The 23106-nt window shown below is 47.6% G+C and overlaps 1 protein-coding gene across 1 annotated transcript in view; it reads left to right on the top strand.

Moving 5' to 3' along the window:
• LOC135385194 (cytochrome P450 3A41-like) overlaps window positions 1-23106 on the top strand; it is a 120398-nt gene that overhangs the window by 75125 nt on the left and 22167 nt on the right. Inside the window, exons 7-10 of the mRNA XM_064614388.1 lie at window positions 754-899; window positions 1615-1730; window positions 11086-11185; window positions 20782-20939. Of these exons, the coding sequence (XP_064470458.1) occupies window positions 754-899; window positions 1615-1730; window positions 11086-11185; window positions 20782-20939 (520 nt within the window). The remainder of the gene's footprint in view (window positions 1-753; window positions 900-1614; window positions 1731-11085; window positions 11186-20781; window positions 20940-23106) is intronic.

Raw genomic sequence — 23106 nt, 5'->3', positions numbered from 1 at the left:
ATACAAGTGCTGGCCGTTTAACACCGCAACAACACGAGACCATTTAATCTTTTTGTCCATTTTTTTCTTTATCACATCACAACACGAGACCAAATGACATCCAGAACGCACGCGGGCAAGTTATCGTTACACTATCAAGTTTTTGCGGAGGTAGAAGGTGTTGTCGAGAAACTCCTTCTCCCAACCGCTACCCTTCTCACCAAGCTTTCCGAACGTGATTGTGAAATACGTGAGGAGTCAGGAGCATTATGAAGTGGCTTTGTAATGTTCTGGAGTGTTGAATCATACGCATAATGCGTGTCCATTGCTCGTTTTTGCAAATATATGCACGGGTATGACGCAAGCACGTGATCGTATAAAGTAATACTTCTCCATACTGCGGAATTAGCTGCGTGACCAGGCCGAGCCGGACTATCGGAAATAGGTTTGTCAGCCCGACCCGGCCCGGCCCGCGGTGCCAGCGTTTTGTGTCGGCCCGGGTCCAGCCCGGCCCGCGATGCTGACGTATTTTGTCGACCCGGTCTCGGCCCGGCCCGTTGCACACAGCCAATAAGAAGTCCGGCAAGGCCCGCGGGCCGGGTCGGGAGCCCGTGAAGGGCTCTAAGTCTTTGTTTCCGCTCCGTGTATCGTTGAGGGTAATCTGAAGTTGTTGCTTTTAAATGCGTCTGCAAAGTAAAAAGTGTAGGAAGTTCAGAAAAAGAGAAAGCGAGCCACGCATGTTGTACGAATCCTGTCCTGCTTTGTACTTTTCAGCATTCTCACCAAGTCATCTCTGGACGCAGTAGCTGCTGTGACATTCAATGCTGACATGGACAGCATCAGGGATCCCAATAATCCCTTCTTGAAGAACTACTTCAACATTTTCGCAGGAAGTGGAGCCTGGAAGATAATGTTATATTGTATGTTATAATGGCATCTCGTTTGATACTAGTGGATATAATCATAAGTTGCGAGAGCAAATATACAGGAAAAGCCAGTAGCAGGGCATGCGAACTACATGTCAACTTAAGTCTGACTATACATGCGAGAACGGAATTGCATTCCCGAAACACTATTTCCCCAAAAGCAAGACGGTATCGGGAGTGCTACCGAGTTGATGAAGTAAAGCGACGCCGGTACGAAATAAAAATGGCGCGATAACCTTCTGGAAAAGCAACTGCTTAAAATGTAAACATGCCACACATCACTTCCGGTCGCATCATGGTCCCGTCAGGTGGCCATGGGTAATGTGTAGTTTTCAGGTTCCACTAGTTGTTCACCAACTAGAATATGTGTGGTCAGTACCACGACCCTTTTAAAATTATGTGGTGACTTTTGTGTGTAGCCACACATTATGTCAACGGAGGGCAAAGCAGCACACAGAAACAATAGGAGAACAGTAGTTCCGATCGGAAGTGGGAAGTTATTGCACTGGGCCACACGGCTTCAGGCTTTTCAGTTCCTAATGTGCATCTGAATTTTTTACTTCCGTTTTTGGGCACAGGCAAGAAGGCACAGAAAAAGTTCGATGTCTATTGCAGTGTGTTACCTGCTACGTGACAATGAAAGTGTCTATGATGTTGTCAGTTCTTTAGACAACAGCCTGCCGTCAACCGTTCTTGAACTTTTTTTCAGTCAAGATGCCACGTCTCTTCAAGCTCTTAAGGTTGTCAATATTCACCAAGGAATACTTGGAGAAGTTCTCCTTTTTTATCAGACGAATCATTGAAGAACGCCTGAAAAGCGGAACTGTAAGTACGTCTTCCGACACACACACACACACATCTATATGGAGTATATATATATATATATATATATATATATATATATGTTTGTAACTCAAACGTCACCATGCCAGTACTGGACAGCTGTTTCGGCCTTGTTGGGCCATCATCAGCAGTACGCAGGCAGGCAACGTTTGAGTGGATGGCGTCAGAAGGTCACGTAACACGTGACTGTGGCAATATGACTGTGGCATTGAGGAGTGCTCAGTCACCCTCCCAGGTGTATATCGCTCGCTGAGTGACCCCTGGTTTGCCAATCCCGAACGATGCGCAGCTACCCAGGGCCGATGAGCAGCAAAAACGGCGAAACACGTGTCCTCTGGTGCTGTCGCATCGTTCAATGAGTATCTGTTTCTCTACGTGCAGCCATAGAAGCCATTTTAATCTGTAAGTTTGAATTTCAAACACGTCTAGCATCATTTACTTATTTTTTTAATGGCTTTTCCCCCCTCTTTATAATTCACTGGCTTGCACTGTGGCATTGAGGAGTGCTCAGTCACCCTCCCAGGTGTATATCGCTCGCTGAGTGACCCCTGGTTTGCCAATCCCGAACGATGCGCAGCTACCCAGGGCCGATGAGCCGCAAACACGGCGAAACACGTGTCCTCTGGTGCTGTCGCATCGTTCAATGAGTATCTATCTATCTATCTATATATATATATATATATATATATAGGTATTCAATAAAGATCAGAAGTGGAGACGGTGCTTCTACAGGATAAGGAATAAAAGGGGGACTTTATTAAAAACTAAGAGGGGGTATTCGACGTTTCGACAGCAGCGCTGTCTTCAACAGGAATGGGATACTATGGTGACGCAAGACAATTGCAAAGAATGAGAGGGGAATATGTACAAGGAGAGAGGGCAGCACACGTGCTTTGTCAAACAAAGGCAAAGGTATATATATATATATATATATATCTTGAAAAGATTGAGTTGGATCGGACGGCTACGTAATTATAGTTGAAATAAATGGGAGACAGAAGACGAAAGTAGGGGAAGTAACAAAAAAAGAAATTTATTAAAACTTAAAAATCATAAAAGTTAGGGAGGATGTCTACGTTACGGCAGAAGCTCCGCCTTCTTCGGGACAAAAGAGCTAAATGTGGCCACGAGGCTGATAAGGGGCTTGAGAATGACGTGGTCGGTTGGGGGAAATTGCCGCCACCTGGCGGTTGTCAATTGCGGAAATTCCAGAGCGGTTTTGTGTCAGGTCCAGGAGTGGGGTTATCGTCCTTGTGGGTCAGTGGGGATTTTGATCTGGCTGAAACGAGAAAAGGCAACAGGGTCTTATCTAGGTTGTTAGACTTCGTATTGTTGACAGCATGTCAGGGTCCTCGTTAATGGCCGATCGGCATTTGTAAATTAGGTAAGATTCCCGTTGTTCCCGGGAGCGGTCGGAGGTAAAGTTCGACTGGACAATAAAAACTGAGGCTTCGTTGATTGAATGTTCTGGTTGTTTGAAATGGCGTGAGGCTGGAAGATTAGGTTTGTTACCATGTTACCAAGAAACCTAATCTTCCAGTCTCACGCCATTTCAAACAACCAGAACATTCAATCAACGAAGCCTCAGTTTTTATTCTGCAGTCGAACTTTACCTCCGACCGCTCCCGGGAACAACGGGAATCTTACCTAATTTACAAATTCCGATCGGCCATTAACGAGGACCCTGGCATGCTGTCAACAATAAGAAGTCTAACAACCTAGATAAGACCCTGTTGCCTTTTCTCGTTTCAGCCAGATCAAGATCCCCACTGACCCACAAGGACGATGACCCCACTCCTGGACCTCACACAAAAACGCTCTGGAATTTCCCCAATTGACAACCGCCAGGTGGCGGGAATTTCCCCCAACCGACCACGTCATTCTCAAGCCCCTTATCAGCCTCGTGGCCACATTTAGCTCTTTTGTCCCGAAGAAGGCGGAGCTTCCGCCGTAACGTAGACATCCTCCCTAACTTTTATGATTTTTAAGTTTTAATAAACCTCTTTTTTGTTACTTCCCCTACTTTCGTCTTCTGTCTCCCATTTATTTCAACTATATATATATATATATATATATATATATATATATAGGGTGAGGTAAAAGGATTATCAAACGGCCACGAAGTTTTACAGAAGTTCAAAAAAAGACGCGGAAACAGATTTTAGGGAAGTTAAAAACACTAGTTTATTACATGGGGAGACGTTAAAAAGTAAAATGGGCAAGGGGTCGACGTTTCGACAGTGCCACTGTCGAAACGTCGACCCCTTGCCCATTTTACTTTTTAACGTCTCCTCATGTAATAAACTAGTGTTTTTAACTTCCCTAAAATCTGTTTCCGCGTCTTTTTTTGAACTTCAATATATATATATATATATATATAAGCAGGAAAAAGCAGGAAAACCGCCCTCCTAAGCTTCTAATATATATATATATATATATATATATATATAGGGTGAGGTAAAAGGATTATCAAACGGCCACGAAGTTTTACAGAAGTTCAAAAAAAGACGCGGAAACAGATTTTAGGGAAGTTACAAACACTAGTTTATTACATAGGGAGACGTTAAAAAGGGCAAAGGGTCGACGTTTCGACAGTGGCACTGTCTTCGTCAGGACTTGTCCTGATATATATATATATATATATATAGATACTCATTGAACGATGCGACAGCACCAGAGGACACGTGTTTCGCCGTGTTTGCGGCTCGTCGGCCCTGGGTAGCTGCGCATCGTTCGGGATTGGCAAACCAGGGGTCACTCAGCGAGTGCATTTACTTATTATTTTTTTAATGGCTTTTTCCCCCTTTTTTATATATATATATATATATATATATATAAAGAGGGGGGAAAAGCCATTACAAAAATTAGTAAACGATGCTAGACGTGTTTGAAATTCAAACTTACAGATTAAGATGGCTTCTATGGCTGCACGTAGAGAAACAGATACTCATTGAACGATGCGACAGCACCAGAGGACACGTGTTTCGCCGTGTTTGCGGCTCGTCGGCCCTGGGTAGCTGCGCATCGTTCGGGATTGGCAAACGAGGGGTCCCTATCGCTCGCTGAGTCAATAGTCGCTCAACAGTCGCTCGGTCAATATCGCTCGCTGAGTGACCCCTGGTTTGCCAATCCCGAACGATGCGCAGCTACCCAGGGCCGACGAGCCGCAAACACGGCGAAACACGTGTCCTCTGGTGCTGTCGCATCGTTCAATGAGTATATATATATATATGTGACGTAACGACGAAGAGACCGAACTCACGCTCGTACATGGGCAGGATTATTCATTAAACTGATATTGCTCGGGACGGATGTTCCAGTGTTCATCACACGAGTCGATAGGATACCTAAGTGTGGACCCTCATGCCTCCCAAACACCAACCTCTCATCATTCCTACATATCATGGCGGCGCAGACGACGTACCCGTGGGAAGGATCTACAACGCTTTTTGGGTACAGTAAATGTTTACAAGCAGTACATCGACCACTTCAGCGACATATGCCTTCCTTTAACCGAATTGTTGAAAAAGGACGCGTCATGGCAATGGTCCGAGGCATGTCATGCTGCTTTTCAGACTCTGAGGGATCGCCTCACAGAGGCCCCAATTCTTCGCACATTCGACCCTTCAAGACCGTGTACTCTCTTCCGTGACGCTTCTCTCAGTGGGACTGGTGCCGTCCTCAAACAAACCGGCGATGACGGCAACGAACATCCCGTGGCATACCATTCCCGCAAGCTCCTAAAACACGAGAAAAATTACAGCGTAACCGAACTGGAATGTCTGGCCATCATTGAGGCTGTGGACAAATGGCACTGCTATCTCCACGGCAGCGCTTTCACGGTTGTGACTGACCACGCAGCGTTACAGTGGTTAAAGGCAATCAAGCGCCCCACCGGCCGCCTTTTTCGCTGGTCCCTCAAGCTACCTATGTATGACGTCACATTTAAGCACCAGCGAGAACTGGACAATATCGAGGCCGATGCTTTGTCTCGATCACCGTTGGTCAACCTCGTCTCTATATTCCTGACGTACAGAACACTCCGTGTGACCTCCGTCCTGGAACCTACACGCTGCAAAATGGCATTCCCATTGTTCGCAAACGCGGAGTCCCCAAGATATACGTAGCCACTCCGCTCAGAAAGGAAATCCTTCGCAAAGCTCACGAAGAGTTTGGACACGTCGGAGTGAAGAAAACGATCAGTCTAATCTCCCCGTACTACTACTGGCCTGAAATCATCACCGATGTTTCGAGTTTCATTCGTCATTGTGACACCTGTCAGCGGTGCAAAAAGAGCAAGCAGAAGAAATTTGAGTGGCTGCAGTCGTTGCCACCAGCCGAGAAACCGTTCGACCTCCTCGCGATGGACACCATCGGTGGACTCGCTGGCTACGGGTCTATTAAGAAATTTATCCACTTGATAGTCGACCATGCCACGCGTTACGCCTTGGGCACAAGAGTGAGACCGCCGAAGCCTACATCTCCTGCCTCCGAGAAGTCTTCGCAGCCAGGACACCTCGTCGCTTTCTTTCCGAAGAACCACAACGTTCACCAGCTATTCACATCAAGCAGCCCCGCACAATGCAACGGCCTAAACAAGCGAACAAATCAGACTATTGTCAATCGCCTACGCTACAAAATACAGGAAAACCCAAGGGCACCCTGGCCTCAGCTACTTATCGATGTAGTCGCCGAGTACAACAGAACGCCCCATGAAGTCACCCGGTTCCCTCCTTCGTATTTAATGCATGGGGTCCTATCCTACCCCACACACCTACCAGATCACGTCCCGCCACTCGAAGAAGCGCGGAAACAAGCAGTGCAGAACTCCCTCGCTTACCACCAAAAGAACAAGTTGATCTACGACAAGAAATTCATGCCAGGTGAATTTTCCATCGGAGACGCCGTCCTCTATGAGACCCCATGGCACCCTAACCGAGGAAAATTAGCTCCAGCTATGGAAGGACCATACACAGTGCTAAAAAGGGTGTCACCGGTAGACTACGAAGTTGACCGTTCAGTTCTTCCGCTCGGAAGGCAGACCGATATTGTACACATAAGCAAGCTGCGCCCCTACCATCCACCCATCCGCTTCACTCTTGGAGGGGAGGGGGGGATGTGACGTAACGACGAAGAGACCGAACTCACGCTCGTGCATGGGCAGGATTACTCATTAAACTGATATTGCTCGGGACGGATGTTCCAGTGTTCATCACATATATATATAGTGAAAAAAAATGGCATAGGCTCTTTGGCTGCACGTTGAACATATGTTTATAAGTCCCAAACGTTGCCACACCAGCATTGGACAGCTGTTTCGGCCTTATTGGGCCTGCATCAGCGATGCGTAGGTGGGCGACGTTTGAGCGAGTGGCGTCGGAAGGTCACGTGGAACGTGATGTCCTCCCGTCAGGGTGAGTGACTCACCTCTGAAAGCCCAGTGCGAAGCCAGTAAAGTATTAAATGAAGAAAAATAGCATACGCTCTTTGGCTGCACGTTGAACATGTGTTTATAAGTCCCAAACGTCGCCACACCAGCATTGGGACTTATAAACATATGCCTATGCCTTTTTTTTTTACTTTTACTTTTTTACTTTTTATATGTACTTGCTGGATTGCACTGCGGCCTCCACAGGTGGCGTCGTCACCGTGGAATATTGACGTGCGCAAGAAGATGCGCAACAAACCAAATAAAGAAAAAATGGCGTTCCTTCACGAATTTTTTGCGGACGATCTATCGAACGGATTTTTGTTCTGAAAACGGCTTTGGTATCTGGTGACCGAAGAGATCAGATGTTCTCATTGGAGCAACTTCGTAGCTTTTATAATTAAAAAGTTAATTATCGAAAGTTGATTAAGACATTGCCTTAGGAGTCTGTTAATGCCCCCCTAGGGAGTGCCCTTCAGCATATGCTGTATTGCAATTGATTTCATCTCGGATAAAGTGATTGATATATTTTTTTAAAAATCTGTTCACACTTAGCGTGGACACCCTGTATATACAGGGTGTCCCAGAAAACGTGTCATTGAATTATAATAAAAAACTACGCCACCTCGAGTCATGCGGTCAACGGTATTTGTTCTTACTGGGTGTTTGCCACCTCCTCATGTGAATGTCGTGTAACGTAAGTTTAATTATGTAAATTTTTGCGAGCTTAATTCGGAAATTTGCCTAGTAAAGGTAACTTTTTTACCCCACCAATGTGAAGAGCGTGTCTAATTTACTCAAATTAATGATAAGTGACAGGGATATTCAGCAGGAGCTATCCCATCGGAAAAAATAGCCGAACATCATGCTCTACGGAGGTCGCACAGAATAGCGCATGATGCATTTTTCAGCGCAATCTGTGTCAGTCCGACGAAAGGAGGTTGGAAACCCAGCCCACCCCGGCCTCGCAGAAAGAGATAAGGCAGGCATGGCTTATCACGTCCGACTTTCGCTGGGATAATGCTTTCCCTCTCCCAATTTTAGGAGCTGTTACTTTTTCTACTATCACTCTGTGGGCTGGCTTCGGAACCTCCTTTCGTCGGACTGCGAGCGATTGCGCTCAGAAAGACATCGCGCGTTATGGTCCGGTGCTCCGAAAAGCATGATATTCGGCTATTTTTTCCGATGGGATAGCTCGTGAATATCACTGTCAATTATCATGAATTTGAGTGAATTCGGCACGCTCTTCATATCTATGGGGTAAAAAAGTTCACTTCGCAAATATTTGCATAATTAAACTTAGGGTACATGACATTAACTTTACAAGGTGACAAAAACCTCATAAGAACAAATGCCGTTGACTGCATTATTCTGGGTGGCGTAGTTTTTTTATTAGAATTCAATGACACGTTTTCTGGGACACCCTGTATATACAGGGTGTTTTTTTAGGCGAAACAGATTTTTCATAAAAACTATAACGGCTATAGACATGCTGTTTTCACTTCTGTCATCTCTGGGCCAGCGGACGTTCTTGGCCATGTGCTGCTCGACCGTCAAATGACTAATTACCTAAAAATCGTTAATTAACTTTTTAATAATAAAAGCTATGAAGTTGTCCCAATGAGAACGTCTGTTCCTTTCGGTAACCTGATATCCTAGCCGTTTTGCAGAACAAAAATCCGTTTGGTAGATCGTCCGCAAAAAATTCGTGAAGGAACACCTTTTTTTTTTTTTTGTTTATCGCGCATCTTCGGAGACCGTCTTTCCTTCACTCCCAATGTGAGATGGAGATGGTGAAGGAGCCTCATGCGTCGAAGATGCCGCCACAGTGCCGCCTCATGCGTTGAAGATGAGCTTTAACTTGCGGAAACAAAACAAAAACACATGTATCGGGTGACGCTATCAGAACTGCCCATATCTTGTGTCGCATTTACTTCAGGAGGCGACAGTGTGCTCTTTCACCCTCTCACATTAGGGGCAAAGGAAAGACGGGTCTCCGAAGATGCGCAATGAATAAAATAAATAAAAAAAAGTTTTCCTTCACGAATTTTTTGCGAACGATCTGCAACGAAATTTTGTTTGAAAACGGCTTCGATATCAGGTCACCAAAAGAAACGGATGTTCTCATTAGGACAACGTCGTAGCTTTTATAATTAAAAGATAATTAACGATTTTTAGGTAATTTGTCATTTGACGGTCGAGCAACATACGGCCAAGAACGTCCGCCGGCCCAGAGATGATAGAAGTGAAAACAGCATATCTATAGCCCTTATAGTTTTTTATGAAAAACCTGTACCGCCTAAACAAAGACACCCTCTGTATATACAGAGAGAGAGGGAGTCCACGATCATTGCATGGAAAAAGATAGACAACATTGGAAGAATTACAGTTAAATCGCCATTAATGTTGACCCGATAATTAGAATTGGTACCGTTTCTGCAGATTTAGCGGCTTGCATTGATTTACAAATTTGGCATCTACTTGCATTACAAGGGTGGCAACCAATGTTATTTTCGGGAAGTTTATATATATATATATAAACAAACGAAAAATAGCCGAAGCTCTGTGGCTCCACGTTGAGCAGATGTTTACAATTCACGATCAAATTGTATACATATATATATTTTATATATGTTTGTGAGTCCCAATCGTCGCCTCACCAGCACTGGACAGCTGTTTCGGCCGATATAGCTGTCCAGTGCTGGTGTGGCGACGTATATATGCGTAGATATGGTGTGGCGGCTGTGTGGCGATATATATACATAGGGTGGGTTTTTTATTCGTTACAGATTTTTCATGAAAAATTGCAGAGCAAAATAGATGCCTTTTTTGCAGTTGTTATACGCCCAGGCGAACATTCTCTCGCAGAAAGTGTGTAACTACAAGATCACCAATTACCTAAAATGCATTAATTAGTTATTTAATTAGGGGATTTCGCGCAAAAGCGACAATGCACAACAGGAGATATTCCTTGTTGAAAGCTATTCCATGTTTGAAAAGTGCTTAACATTTCCTTACCGCTTCGATGGATTTTCTACTCTTTAACAAAATAAAGTGTGTCTTGTTGGAAAGCGAGCGGAATGTCATTGTTATTGAATCCTGATAGTTATAGTGAATAATTAATGAATAATCTCGTTAGCGTCACTCATATTATTCAGTTCCGCAATCTGTAAATGAACGCTGGCACTTTATCGGCGTTATATCGTTTTCCATACCCATCTGCCATCTACCTGACAAACATAGCCAGCCTGCAACCAATGTACCTTCACCTGAATCTACCTGCACCTCATTAGTAATCCTGTAGAGCATGGCTCTGCATTAACATTCTCAAAAGGCCTCAGTTGAGTACGGAACGTAACAGCATTGATAAACTTTCACTTCTGGCGGCGTGAAATATTCTTGCACCAAATATTTGTTAATTGCAGAGTTCGTGTGCAGCTAATTATGAAATTCCTCGTGTAACACTCTTCAAGCTATACCGTAAAGATACCGTATATTTGGCCCCCAGCTAGATAGTGGCATCGCAAGCGGTAGTTCGGAAAAAAAAGAAAAGAAAAAGGAACACAATATGCGACAGAAATGAATATATGCTCGGATACAGTAGCTTGGTAGTTATTGCATATGGATACTGGACCAAGGTTGCCAATTTCATTTGCCCAATATCGTCTTCGAGTTGCACGGCCAGTGGACCTGTTGGCTGACAATGTTGGACCGATATTTGTCAAATTAATGTATGCTGCCTGGGATAGGATTACCCTGGAATGTGAAATGAAACTTGAGTGGGTTATATAAGTCACGTGCGAGTTTGGATAGCAAGCAACGCAATAAAACATTTTTTTCGAGTTCTTTGTGCCCCCATTTTCTGCGTATGCATTTCATTTTTCGTATTTGGTACATCTGATTTCGCAGAAATTCGATGACCAGCTGCAAATATTCCTGGATGCACTAGAGACGGAAGCAGCAAGTGGTAAGAACGGAGGGTCACCTGAGAGTTTATCCAGCGGAAAACGTAAGTACCACTAGTGACATTAGGAAGTTTTGGGTGAATCGGTTCTCGCTCAAACGGTTCGCCAACGGTTTTGCCACTGCCCAATCGGATGACTCCATGATGACAGCACCCGATACAAGACAGGAATAGTAAGAAACAAGGACAAGGGTGCACTAGCAACTTCGGATTTTATTCCGCTGAAAGACACAAATAGAAAAGACAATAAAGAAAGTTCACAATGTGGTCTATTGTTTTCCCACCCAACCAGAAACCTTGTCTCATATCAGTTGCTGCCGTCACGGATAATCCCCAGCTAACTCGTTTCCACGTCTTAATGGCAGATGACGCTATTCTAAGTCAACTTCTTTTTCTCATGAGAGAACTGATGTTATGAGGCTGGAATAACATAGAAGGGACAATCACATACAAGGCCGGTAATCCAGAAGATGTGGGTTCGAGTCCTACAGCTGGCTAACCTTTTCAGTGACTTCCATCTTTCATCCTTCTTCTCATTGGTCCTCCGCGAAACCATTCGAGCGAAAACGATTTACGTTGTAGAGGAGATGTTGTGCCTCTATACGTCAGTCCTGACGGGCGGACATCGACCATAAGGTCATAATGGTTTGTAGCAGCAGCGTCATAATCATCACCAGCACCGCCATCGGTTACGCGCAGCACTGCGCGTGACCCGAGCTTTCGTTTTCGGTTCATCGCCATTAACCGTCATTAAACCCATCAACCTCAGTAGAGCCTGGTCGCCTCATTTCTCGCTCTACAACTGGTGACCCGGACGTGATGTCTTAGCGTTCCACCATCATGAACGGTGACCAGCACTCCACCAGCTCTTCGCCTCCCAGCCGGCCACCGCCACCGCTTGAGGCTTCTGTGGCACCGCTCCCCGCCTGCCGCCTTTCTCCATCTCCGACCCTCAGCTGTGGTTCGCGCAGGCGGAGGTTCTCTTCGACGGACGCAGCGTCACTTCTCAAGCCTCAAGGTTTGGCTACGCCATCGCAAACCTTCCTCCCGAAGCTGCGGCGGAAGTCCGCGACCTAATCATCCACCCTCACCCCGAGTTACCCTACGACACCTTAAGGGACGAGTTAATCCGCCGCACGTCTGCTTCGGAGGAGCGGCGATTGCAGCAGCTTCTGAACAGGGAAGAGCTCGGCGATCGACGGCCCACTCAGCTACTACGCCGCATGCGCGACCTCGCGGGCAACCCTACCACGGACGACTCACTACTACGCGAGCTCTTCCTACAACGTTTGCCCCACAACGTACGCATGATCCTGGCCGCCGGCGAAAATTCCCGCCTGGATGACTTGGCGAAGATGGCGGACCGTATTATGGATTTTGCTGGCCTTCCATCTCCAGGAGCCGTTGCCGCCCTGGCCCCCCGCACCTCCCCTCCACCGGTGGACGTTGCAATCAATGCCATCAGCACGTCGCTCCAGCAACTCCAGACTACGGTGGCGGCCCTGGTGAACCGGGTGGACGCCATTCCCCCGCAGCGACCACGTTCCCCTCGGCGCCCGTTTTGCCGTCGCTGCTCGCCATCCCGTCAACGGTCTCCTTCGCCCTCTCAGCACCACTTCTGCTGGTATCATCGAAAATTCGGCGATGCCGCAAGGAACTGCCAGGCCCCTTGCTCGTGGCCGGGAAACGCTCCCCCCAACCATTAACGGCTGGCATGGCTGGGGGCGACAACAGCCGGCTCTTCCGGATCACGGACCGCGTGTCCGGCTGTCGCTTCCTGGTGGATACCGGGGCTGACGTGAGCGTCGTTCCACCAACCCCCGCAGAAAAACGACACCGACAACCAGACTTGGCTTTGCAGGCCGTCAACAAGTCCACCATCTCAACTTACGGTCAATGCTCCGTCACCCTTGACCTCGGCCTGCGCAGAGTATTTCGTTGGGTTTTTACCATCGCCGACCTCCCCTTCGCAATCCTTGGCGCCGACTTCCTCCACCATTTCGACCTTCTTGTGGATATTAGACGCCAGCGCCTCGTCGACAACACTACTTCTTTGCACGTTTATGGAGCCCCAGCGCATATAGCCGCCATTAGTCCCACCATACGGCTACCGTTGCCCACTGCTTTCGCCGACATTGTCACGGAGTTCCCCGCTGTCCTGCGCCAATCGCACGCCTCTTGCCCACCTCGCCACAGCGTCACTCACCACATCGTGACACGGGGCCCCCCTGTCTTCGCTCGCCCTAAACGGCTGGCTCCAGAGCGCCTCGTCATTGCCAAGAGGGAATTTGAGCACATGCTCGAACTGGGGATCATTCGGCCTTCCTCCAGCCCGTGGTCTTCCGCTCTCCACATGGTGCCCAAAGCAACACCTGGTGATTGGCGCCCATGTGGGGACTACCGTGCACTCAACATCGTCACGGTACCGGACAGATACCCGCTTCCCCATATTCAGGACTTCACCGCGAATCTTGACGGAGCGACCATCTTCTCCAAGATAGACCTCATCAAAGCCTATCACCAAATTCCCGTCCATCCCCCTGACATCCCGAAGACTGCTATAACCACCCCTTTTGGCCTCTTTGAATACGTGCGGATGCCCTTTGGCCTGCGTAATGCTGCGCAGACATTCCAACGATTCATCAACGAAGTGCTCCGCGGCCTGGACTTCGCATTCGCATACATGGATGACATCCTCGTCGCAAGTCCATCTCCGGAGGCTCATCGCGCCCATCTGCGCGCCCTGTTCTCGCGCCTGGAGGACTACGGAGTCTCCATCAATGCCGCGAAGTGCGAGTTTGGCGTTACCACCCTTACCTTCCTGGGACACACCATCACCCCGCAAGGCATCCGGCCACTCGCATCCAAGGTCCAGGCCATCCGAGACTTTCCTGCCCCCACTTCTCGCAAAGGACTTCGTTCATTCCTTGGCCTCGTGACTTTCTACCGACGTTTTGTGCCTCGCTGTGCTGCCTTGCTCCAGCCTCTCTACGCAGCTCTCGGCGCTGACCATCCGAAAGAGGCCCGTGCTGCCCCTCTGGAGTGGACACCGGCAGCAGAACGCGCGTTCGAAGAGGTCAAGCAGGCCCTGGCAGATGCTGTGCTGCTCCACCATCCTCGTCCTGACGCCGAGACAGCGTTGTTCGTCGACGCCTCCACTGCTGCTGTCGGCGCAGTCTTGCAGCAGCGTCAGGATGGCCACTGGAAACCTCTCGGTTTCTTTTCCCAGCGCCTCTCGCCAGCAGAAACACGCTACAGCACCTTCGGGCGTGAGCTCCTCGCCGCCTACCTGGCATGCAGACACTACCGCCATTTTCTCGAGGGCCGCCCGTTTGTGCTGTACACCGACCACAAGCCTCTCATGTTCGCCCTGCGATCGGCCTCCCTCAACCACTCGCCTCGTGAAACCCGCCACATGTGCTACCTCTTGGAGTTCACGACCGATGTCCGACACGTCGCAGGCGAAGACAATGCCGCTGCCGACGCACTCTCGCGGCCGGACGTCAATGCTCTCCATCCGCCCCCCGCGGTCGATTTGGACGGCATCGCCCAGGCGCAACACGCTGATCAAGATCTCGCCAATCTTCGTTCCTCCCCCGCCTCATCCACTACTTTTCGGGAGATCTCGCTCCCCGGTTCGACGGCAAGTCTATGGTGCGACACCTCTACTGGTACCCCGCGCCCTTTCGTTCCCCTGGCCTTCCGCCGGCATGTTTTCAACGCCCTCCACTCGCTGTCCCACCCTGGCGTCATAATCACCTGGCAGCAGCGTCATAATCATCACCAGCACCGCCATCGGTTACGCGCAGCACTGCGCGTGACCCGAGCTTTCGTTTTCGGTTCATCGCCATTAACCGTCATTAAACCCATCAACCTCAGTAGAGCCTGGTCGCCTCATTTCTCGCTCTACAGGTTCAAGAAGTCCACGCCGAGGGTTGCGTGGGAAACCTCGGCAACGATGGAAACACAGCGGAACTGCCTTCTCAGTCCAATGTTGAGTGCCAGGGCACGGACCTTTGTTTGCTCCTTTGGCCTGTCGCATAGAGCGGCGAACGTGTGCCGGCAATGTTTTGCATGCACGTTCGCGAGGGCGCTATACGCTTCGTGCAAAGCGTCCGCCGCGCCACGGAAAATCCTGGCGGCAGCCATAGGAACTTGTTGTGTGAGTCCGCTCCGTTTTCGAGGGCTATTCGTACGCTTTCAATCGTCACCTTGCTTCGGTGACCCCGCGCCTGAATTGATAGCTGCTAAAGGTAATGCCGTACCGCACAAACTGTTGCGTCATTGGGTGCACAAAAACGTATGATAATGCGGGGTATGAAAAAAAAAGGTCCCTGGTTGTGTAGGCAGAAAAATGGTCCCCCAGGCTCCTGCGCCCAAAAATACAGGGGTGCGGATGGGGTAACTGACGAAACACGTCACAGCCGACCGAGTGTTACCATTTGCTCTCCCCATTTGTTGAAAAATAAAAATGAGGCATAGACCTTTTTCATCTGTTAGTAGATAATAAAATCTGCACGACATTCAATGAGTAACATAAAAGCGACATCATTCGCTGCACTAGATCGCTAGCGATATCGTTCGCTAGATGCTACTATTTTTCTACTGGTGGTCAGACACGCGTGCTTGAATGTAAAAAGAAAAGGGAGACATGAGCTTTACAGTTGTCCCCTGCATCTTTTCCGTGGTGATATTTATGGACAATAAAAGCTGTCGTCTTCTCATTCGTTGTTGCATTGACTTTACAACTCCGCTAGAGATACGGTTCATCGACATAGAAAGTATGACAGAACAACTGTAAAACCTGTGTGACCAACAATAGGAAAACACTAGCATCCAGGTTGAATTAGGAACTGCACCCAACGACCCCCCGTGCAGAGAGTGTGAGGTCGCGGAGCAAGGCTAGTGAGCTCACGGTGTAAAGCGTTTATGTGTGCTTTATTTTATTGGTACGAATACAGAAGGTAACGTGCCTCTTTGCTTACTCCCCTGTAATCCGTCCTGTTATAAAAGAATGCGGGTACCATTTTCCCGACATATCTGCAAGACATCGCTTTCTCTGTACTGCACAAAAGAGAGAGAGAGAGAGGAACAGGAGGAACAGACGCATTGCGCTCAGTACAACCGGTGCAGCGATTGTAATCGCTTTCATGTTCCTCATTGAATGGCGTGCAGCTTTTATTGTTCATTAACATCAATGTTAATTTAAAAAAAAACTATGTCTCCCAATTTTAACATATCGGGAGACATACTAGAGTTTCCACACTCTAGAGTTTCCCGCCAAATCCACACGAAGTGGACATGAGGAGAAGATGAATGTCGGCCGTCAAACGTATGCGTCACAAAATAAGCTACTCCGTGGATTCTGTCTGTCTTCGTTTATGCCAATGAGCCTAATTGGTTGCCATAATCAGACCGTATATCGTTCGTGTTGTGTTGAGTGATGTTGTGATGTGTGTTCTCCATTCAGACAAGAACTTCCAACTAGCTTGGACCTTGTCGCTTTTTCCAACTCAGCTAATTAGAATTCTGCATCCGCTGTAGGTGCAACATTTGCAAGGTTGCTGTAAAAAAGTATAAAAGAAAACATACGCAAGTGCGGTGTTCACGATGAAAAGCTAAAACAATTGTAATAACGCTCACATGCCTGCTTCTGCATATAGTCTTATGCCTTATAGTCTTATGACCGCTGAGGACCGAAAGTAGTCGTTCGGAGTTCAAAGCGATTGAAATCCACAAAGTTACACAACCGATTCACACAATTTCGATGTTCATGACGCCCGCCACATACACTTTTGACTAGTTTCGATATTGGACGACTCACACAAAAAGTTCGCTTTCCCACCGCTACGTGGCCGCGCAAAGCGCCACCTTTAGTCTGTGCACGAGGCGTATTCAACGCGGACGCTCGAATGGTACAATGATGCTGTTCTCGGGCAACGACCAACGTGCCGCCAGCCTAGGTAGGCAGACCGCTCGATGCCTGCGTTGTCTGCGTGGACAAGCCCACGCGCAGCGGCTCCATCAACCCTACTATGGTTGAACCGCAACTGAAGCCACTGCCGAAACTTCAGCCACCACTTGTTCCACCGCGGACTCACAAGGCGTTCCCTCCCCTCCCTGCAGCTGCGAAGCAAGGATCTGTGCTGAATAGGAGGCCCGCGTCTGTGGCATGCCCGATCAACCTAGCCTGTCTGGTAAAAGCAGGCGCGGAAACCTGCTCATTTCGCTAATAGGGTGCGGGACATCTAGCCGAGTCAGTCGTCACGCGGAAAAGTTCCACAACCCTTACGCACAAAAAACCTCCATCAACGAAGGTTCGATTTTCCGGAAGGGGGACAACTTCTTGCACCACCACTGCCGCATGGCATGCAACTGGTATTGGCCAACTTACCCCTGCTGCCGACTACTCTTTGAGCCATGATAGCCGCTGTCCCTAACGCTCGTAAGATTCCTGAAGTGCGTGATGTAGTGGCATTCGAACCGACCCTTTCTAGCCTGTTGTCCAGCTTCAATTATGGTCAGTAGTTCTCAGCAGTATAAACAGACCACAGTGTTCCAATGGAACTGCTGCTGGATACACAGCAAGATAGCCAATTTTACGAAATTTATCTCTAGACATGGATTTTCCATTACCTGTATCTAGGAAGGACGCTTTCTCGCTTCCTTTTTTGTTGCAGACTATATGTTTTAAGTATCCAACAGACCCACTGGCCCCAGCAGAGCCGCACTGCTTGTGAAATGCTGTAACCCTGATAATGTTCTCGCCCCTGCCAGCACCGGCAGCGCCGAATTATTTCCCGCCCGAGTACGCATTGTGAACAAAGACATCACAGTTGTGAGTATACACATCGAACCCAGGACCAGCATTGCCATGGGCGCCTTTGTGACGGAAATACGAAAAGTTCCGGAGCCGTACGTCCTTTGCGGGGATTTTAACAGCCACGATATCATCTGGGGAAGTAAGGCGACCGATAGACGAGGACAACAAATTGAAGACTTCATTGATGAGCTGCAACTGTGTGCGGTGAACGATTTCCAGCCCACGTACGCGCGTACACACTCCGTGCTCGACTTGTGCATCACTTCGCGATCGCTTATGAGTATCACGAGCTATGTCACGGACGTCGAGTCTGATGGAAGTGACCACCTGCCGCTATTGACAACCATGCTTGGCACAAGAGAGCAGAAGAAGCAGCACACTGTGCTCAAGACCAACCAGGGCCGCTTTGATGGGGCCCTGGAATCAGCGACTCCCGATTTGGCCAACGACATGGATTTGGAACAACAATACTTCATGGAACAACAAGACTTCACATGGATTATTCAGCAACGGCTCACGGACGCTACCCAGGCTTTCAGGGTCCCTGTCCATGTACGTGAACGGTGAATACGAACGACTGCGAGCGCTGCGTCGACGAGCCGAGAGACGAGCGCGGAAAACCACCATCGGATATTCGCGATGCCAGGAAAGCCCAAAACGAAGGAAAGACTGGAAATATTTTTGTAACAGCCTCGACAAGAACGGCTCCACCAAAATTGTATATTTATTATTAAAGTTATTCGACCGCATCAAACAGCGAACCACGAAGCAGTATGCCTTCAGCGCAAGATCGGAGGTTGGTACTGCTCTCCACGCGGTCGCTTTTTGCGGCGAACGTTAAATTCGATTTCTGCGTTAATTCTGACATCGTGTTGGCGAATTACTTCTCATGGTGCATTTTACCGGCATGCTTAACAGTTTTACGGAAAGAAAGCAGGGCGTTGAAAATGACTCCTGTGCTACTTTAACACACGGTAGCGACACAACACGACTCTCAAACAGGAGACCCTCACTCGGTCTCCGATCACTCACTTGGTATCACAACGATATTAGTGAGTTTTAGTGCATCGTACACTATCGCCTTTTCGTACGCAAGGGATAAGGTGGTGGTTCTGGGCACTGCGATGCTCTCTTTGGGGTTTGCGCGTGTGCAAAGCCACCAACGCTATCCCTTACGTACGCAAAGGCAGTAGCGTACGGTACACTAAAACCCTCTATTATGATAACCAGGAAAGCATAATACGGCGTCCCCGTACTGAAAAGAATGAAAAATGAAAAGGCAACTACAGAACAGCAATGCGTCCCGCGAAAGAGGAAACATAAAAGGTATTTTGGAACAGGTACAGACAGCAAAAACCGTTGGCGGCTGGCACTACCAGTCAGGAATTTCTCAGTACCCCCTCAACTACGCAAAAAATCTTACAACACTTCCCCTCCCCGAAAAAAAAAAAGAAAAATATGCGCGTGCTAGAAAGACAAAAAAAGCCCGAAAAGGCAACAGATACTGGTATCACACACATTCGGTGGAATTCCAACTCTCATACAACATTCGGGGCTCAACGACAGTTAAGCACGACAGTCTGAGTCAGTCCCCAACAGCTGAATGCCTGCGTAACTGTGTCGTAATTATACAGGGTGTCGTAATCATTCAGGGTGTCTGCGTGTTTTTTAGGCGATACAGATTTTTCATCAAAAACTATAAGCGCTATAGATACGCTGTTTTCACTTCTCTCATCTCTGGGCCGGCGGACGCTCTTGGCCATATGTTGCTCGACGGTCAAATAACTAATTACCTAAAAATCGTTACTTACCTTTTTAATTATAAAAGCTACAAAGTTGTCCCAATGAGAACATCTGTTCCTTTCGGTGACCTGATATTGTAGCCGTTTTCAGAACAAAAATCCGTTCGGCAGATCGTCCGCAAAAAAATTCGTGAAGGAAGACCATTGTTTTCGTTATTTTGTTCATTGCGCATCTTGGGAGACCCGTCTTTCCTTTACCCCCAATGTGAGAGGGTGAAAGAGCACACTGTCGCCTCTTGCGTTTTGGGAAAAGGTTGACAGAAAATGCAACTCAAGATAAGGGCAGTTCCAATAGCATCACCCGATACATGTGTTTTGGTGTTGTTTCCGCAAGTCAAAGCTCATCTTCGACGCATAAGGCGGCACTGTGGCGGCATCTTTGACGCATGAGGCTCCTTCACCATTTCACATTGGGGGTGAAGGAAAGACGCGTCTCCGAAGATGCGCAATGAACAAAATAAAGAAAGAAATGGTGTTCCTTCACGAATTTATTGCGGACGATCTACCGAACGGATTTTTGTTCTGAAAACGGCTACGATATCAGGTCACCGAAAGGAACAGATGTTCTTATTGAGTCAACATCGTAGCTTTTATAATTAAAAAGGTAATTAACGATTTTTAGATAATTAGTCATTTGATGGTCGAGCAACATATTGCCAAGAACGTCCGCCGGCCCAGAGATGATAGAAGTGAAAATAACATGTCTGTAGCGCTTACAGTTTTTTATGAAAAATCTGTAGCGCCTAAAAAAAGACACTCTGTATAATACGAACCGTTCTCTCGTGGCGGACCAAACGGAGAGCCGCATTTCCTGTTCTGGTCAATTCTTCGTTAACAATAAATTGTTAAATAATTCTGCTTTGATTTATTTTATTTTCCTGTTTTAATGCCACCTCCAAGTATAACAGCTCGTAAAAAAATTTAACGAGTAAATAGTGCCTAAGTAAATTCGGTAAGCCTATATACTAACCAGGAAAGCAGCAATATCGTATTCTATGTGCCTTTTTGTGTTCTAGGCTTTTCCATGGACGACGCTGTGGCTCAAGTGTTCACTCTACTGATCGGCGGGAGTGACACAATAGCTTCAACCCTCGTCTACCAGTTCTACAACCTAGTTCTGCATCCGGAGCATCAAGAAAAGGTCATCGAAGAAATCGACCGTGTCATCGGAAAAGTACGGCCATCGTGTATGTCCTCTGGTTTAAGCTTTGGCACGGTGTGGCTGATGGAGAAACATTTATGATGTGTGGCTCTAAATGGGTTGTGATAGGTCTTCCTAAGTTGTATCAGATTAACGTACAAGACGATTGACGCGGCGAGGTGCACCTACAGCCCCGGCTCTACAGTAAAACACATACACGAGTACAACATCGCTTCTGCAAATACCGACAGTGGCACCACTGTGACGACACAACGTTCCTCTACCGTCAGTGATGCTACCCATACAGCGGCAGTGAGAGAGTTCACGCATTTATGAGATCCAATAGGGTCGACCGACGCTCCTGAGACGTCACCATCCGTATTATAACAGAAGTGCTCTCAAAAATTGCTATATCGTTAACCGTTAACTGCGTCATACAAAAGAATAATCTTGTTACGGCATGCCCACTGCTGTGGGGAAGTGCAATGTCTAGATAAGGTAATTAACAATCAGAAAAAAGTATCGCATGTCGGCTATTGGCAGCATAGCTGGTACTATACGGGTGATTCCATCTTAACTCAGGCAGGATGGTCCTGACACCATCACCGATTTCCGTTGAAAAAATATATATTGTACCGCAACATGCATGCACACAGGAGCAATAAATATTTTGGCTCTGTGTGTTGTAATCCGCAAAAACAAAAAAAAAGAATCCGAAAGAAATTGACTCGGCGGCGGAGCTTTCTGGTGGAGCAACTTTGACATTTTATTCCTCACCAGCGGACGGTCCCAAACTATAGATTTTTTTTGCGCGATATGTCAGGTACAACGGCTTTCAGCCTGCGTAAACAGAACGGGTCAATTCTGTTTTGATATTCAATTAAAAATCGCCAAAGTTGCCACAAATTTCAGATTTTTGTCGTATTTGTCTTTACATTGTACCCTCCCTATGCACGCCGTCGAGATATATGAAGTCACCGCCGTGTAGGTCGAAGCGTGGTCTTTGAATTGATGTCAAATTCGCATGTCTGTGCCTTGCCCCCTTTCGGCGAGACGGTGTAGAGTACAGCGCTGCTCTCAAAAATTGGGTTTTTTGGTCTCTCGTTTCTCAAAACCCCCCCCCTCCAATTTCCTTCATATTTTGTAGTTATATAGCCCAGGCCTACGTGTGTACGCAAAATGGAAGGTTCCCTATCAACACGACTCGGAATAGCGCGCAACAAACGTGGTGTGCGGAGCACACGATATACATCTCGTCCGGCAGAACCACGCAAGAGAGTTAACAGGATTATTGGCGTCTGCTATTTCCGACGTCTTCGGCCTTGAATGAGAGAGCTCAGGATGCCGACCTACCGCAAATCGCGTGCTAGCAATATACTTTGAGTCTTTCTGACTCGTTTTTCCCACAGTCGAATTTCAATGCCGTTCACATGAAGTTCAGCGACGTTCTGAGTTGGTGACTTCTGTTTCCGACATGAACACCAAGTACAGTAGGGATCGCGTGTACTGTGCCGACTATGCGGTGCAATGGTAGCCATCTTAAGCCAAACTATCGAGAGACCCTTTTGTTATTAGAAGCAAGTTCTCTGAAACATGCCGGGCCTCGAAGGAGGAAGAATGGATGGCAGTGCCAGCGGCCTTTGGAATCCAGTCTTGCCGCATGTGGACTAGAAAAGTGGAAGGAGATGGACGCGTGCTCTTTAAATTGATGTCAAATTTGCATGCCTGTACCTCCCCCCCCCCCCTCGTCAAGGCTGTGTAGAGTACAGCCATGCTACCGAAAAAAGAAATTTTTGGCCATTCGTTTCTCAAAAAACCCACCTCCGATCGCCTTCACATTTTGTACTGACAGTCCAGGCTATGACCTACATGTTTCCGCGAAACGGAAGGTTCCCTTTCAGCACAATTCAAGGTAGCACGCAGCAAATTGGGAATGCCGGGCAGCTTGATGCCTTGAACCCTTACACCATCAAGATGTAACAATCGCGTGCAGTAAAACAGAACTATACACGTTTCAAGCACTGAGTTGTCAAGAGCTAGTTTATTTGTATACAGTATCTTCCAGAAACACGACAATACAGATCACGTAACTTGGTAGGTATAACGTGGCTGGACGCCGCCGTTAATTTTCTACTCTACTTTTCTACTCTGGCTGTTCCTCGGAAACTCTGGACATCTTGACAGTGACGCGTCCATCTCC

The sequence above is a fragment of the Ornithodoros turicata genome, chromosome 2, assembly GCF_037126465.1.
Source record: "Ornithodoros turicata isolate Travis chromosome 2, ASM3712646v1, whole genome shotgun sequence".
NCBI classification, from domain to species: domain Eukaryota; kingdom Metazoa; phylum Arthropoda; class Arachnida; order Ixodida; family Argasidae; genus Ornithodoros; species Ornithodoros turicata.
This window is presented reverse-complemented; position numbering and strand designations above follow the sequence as displayed.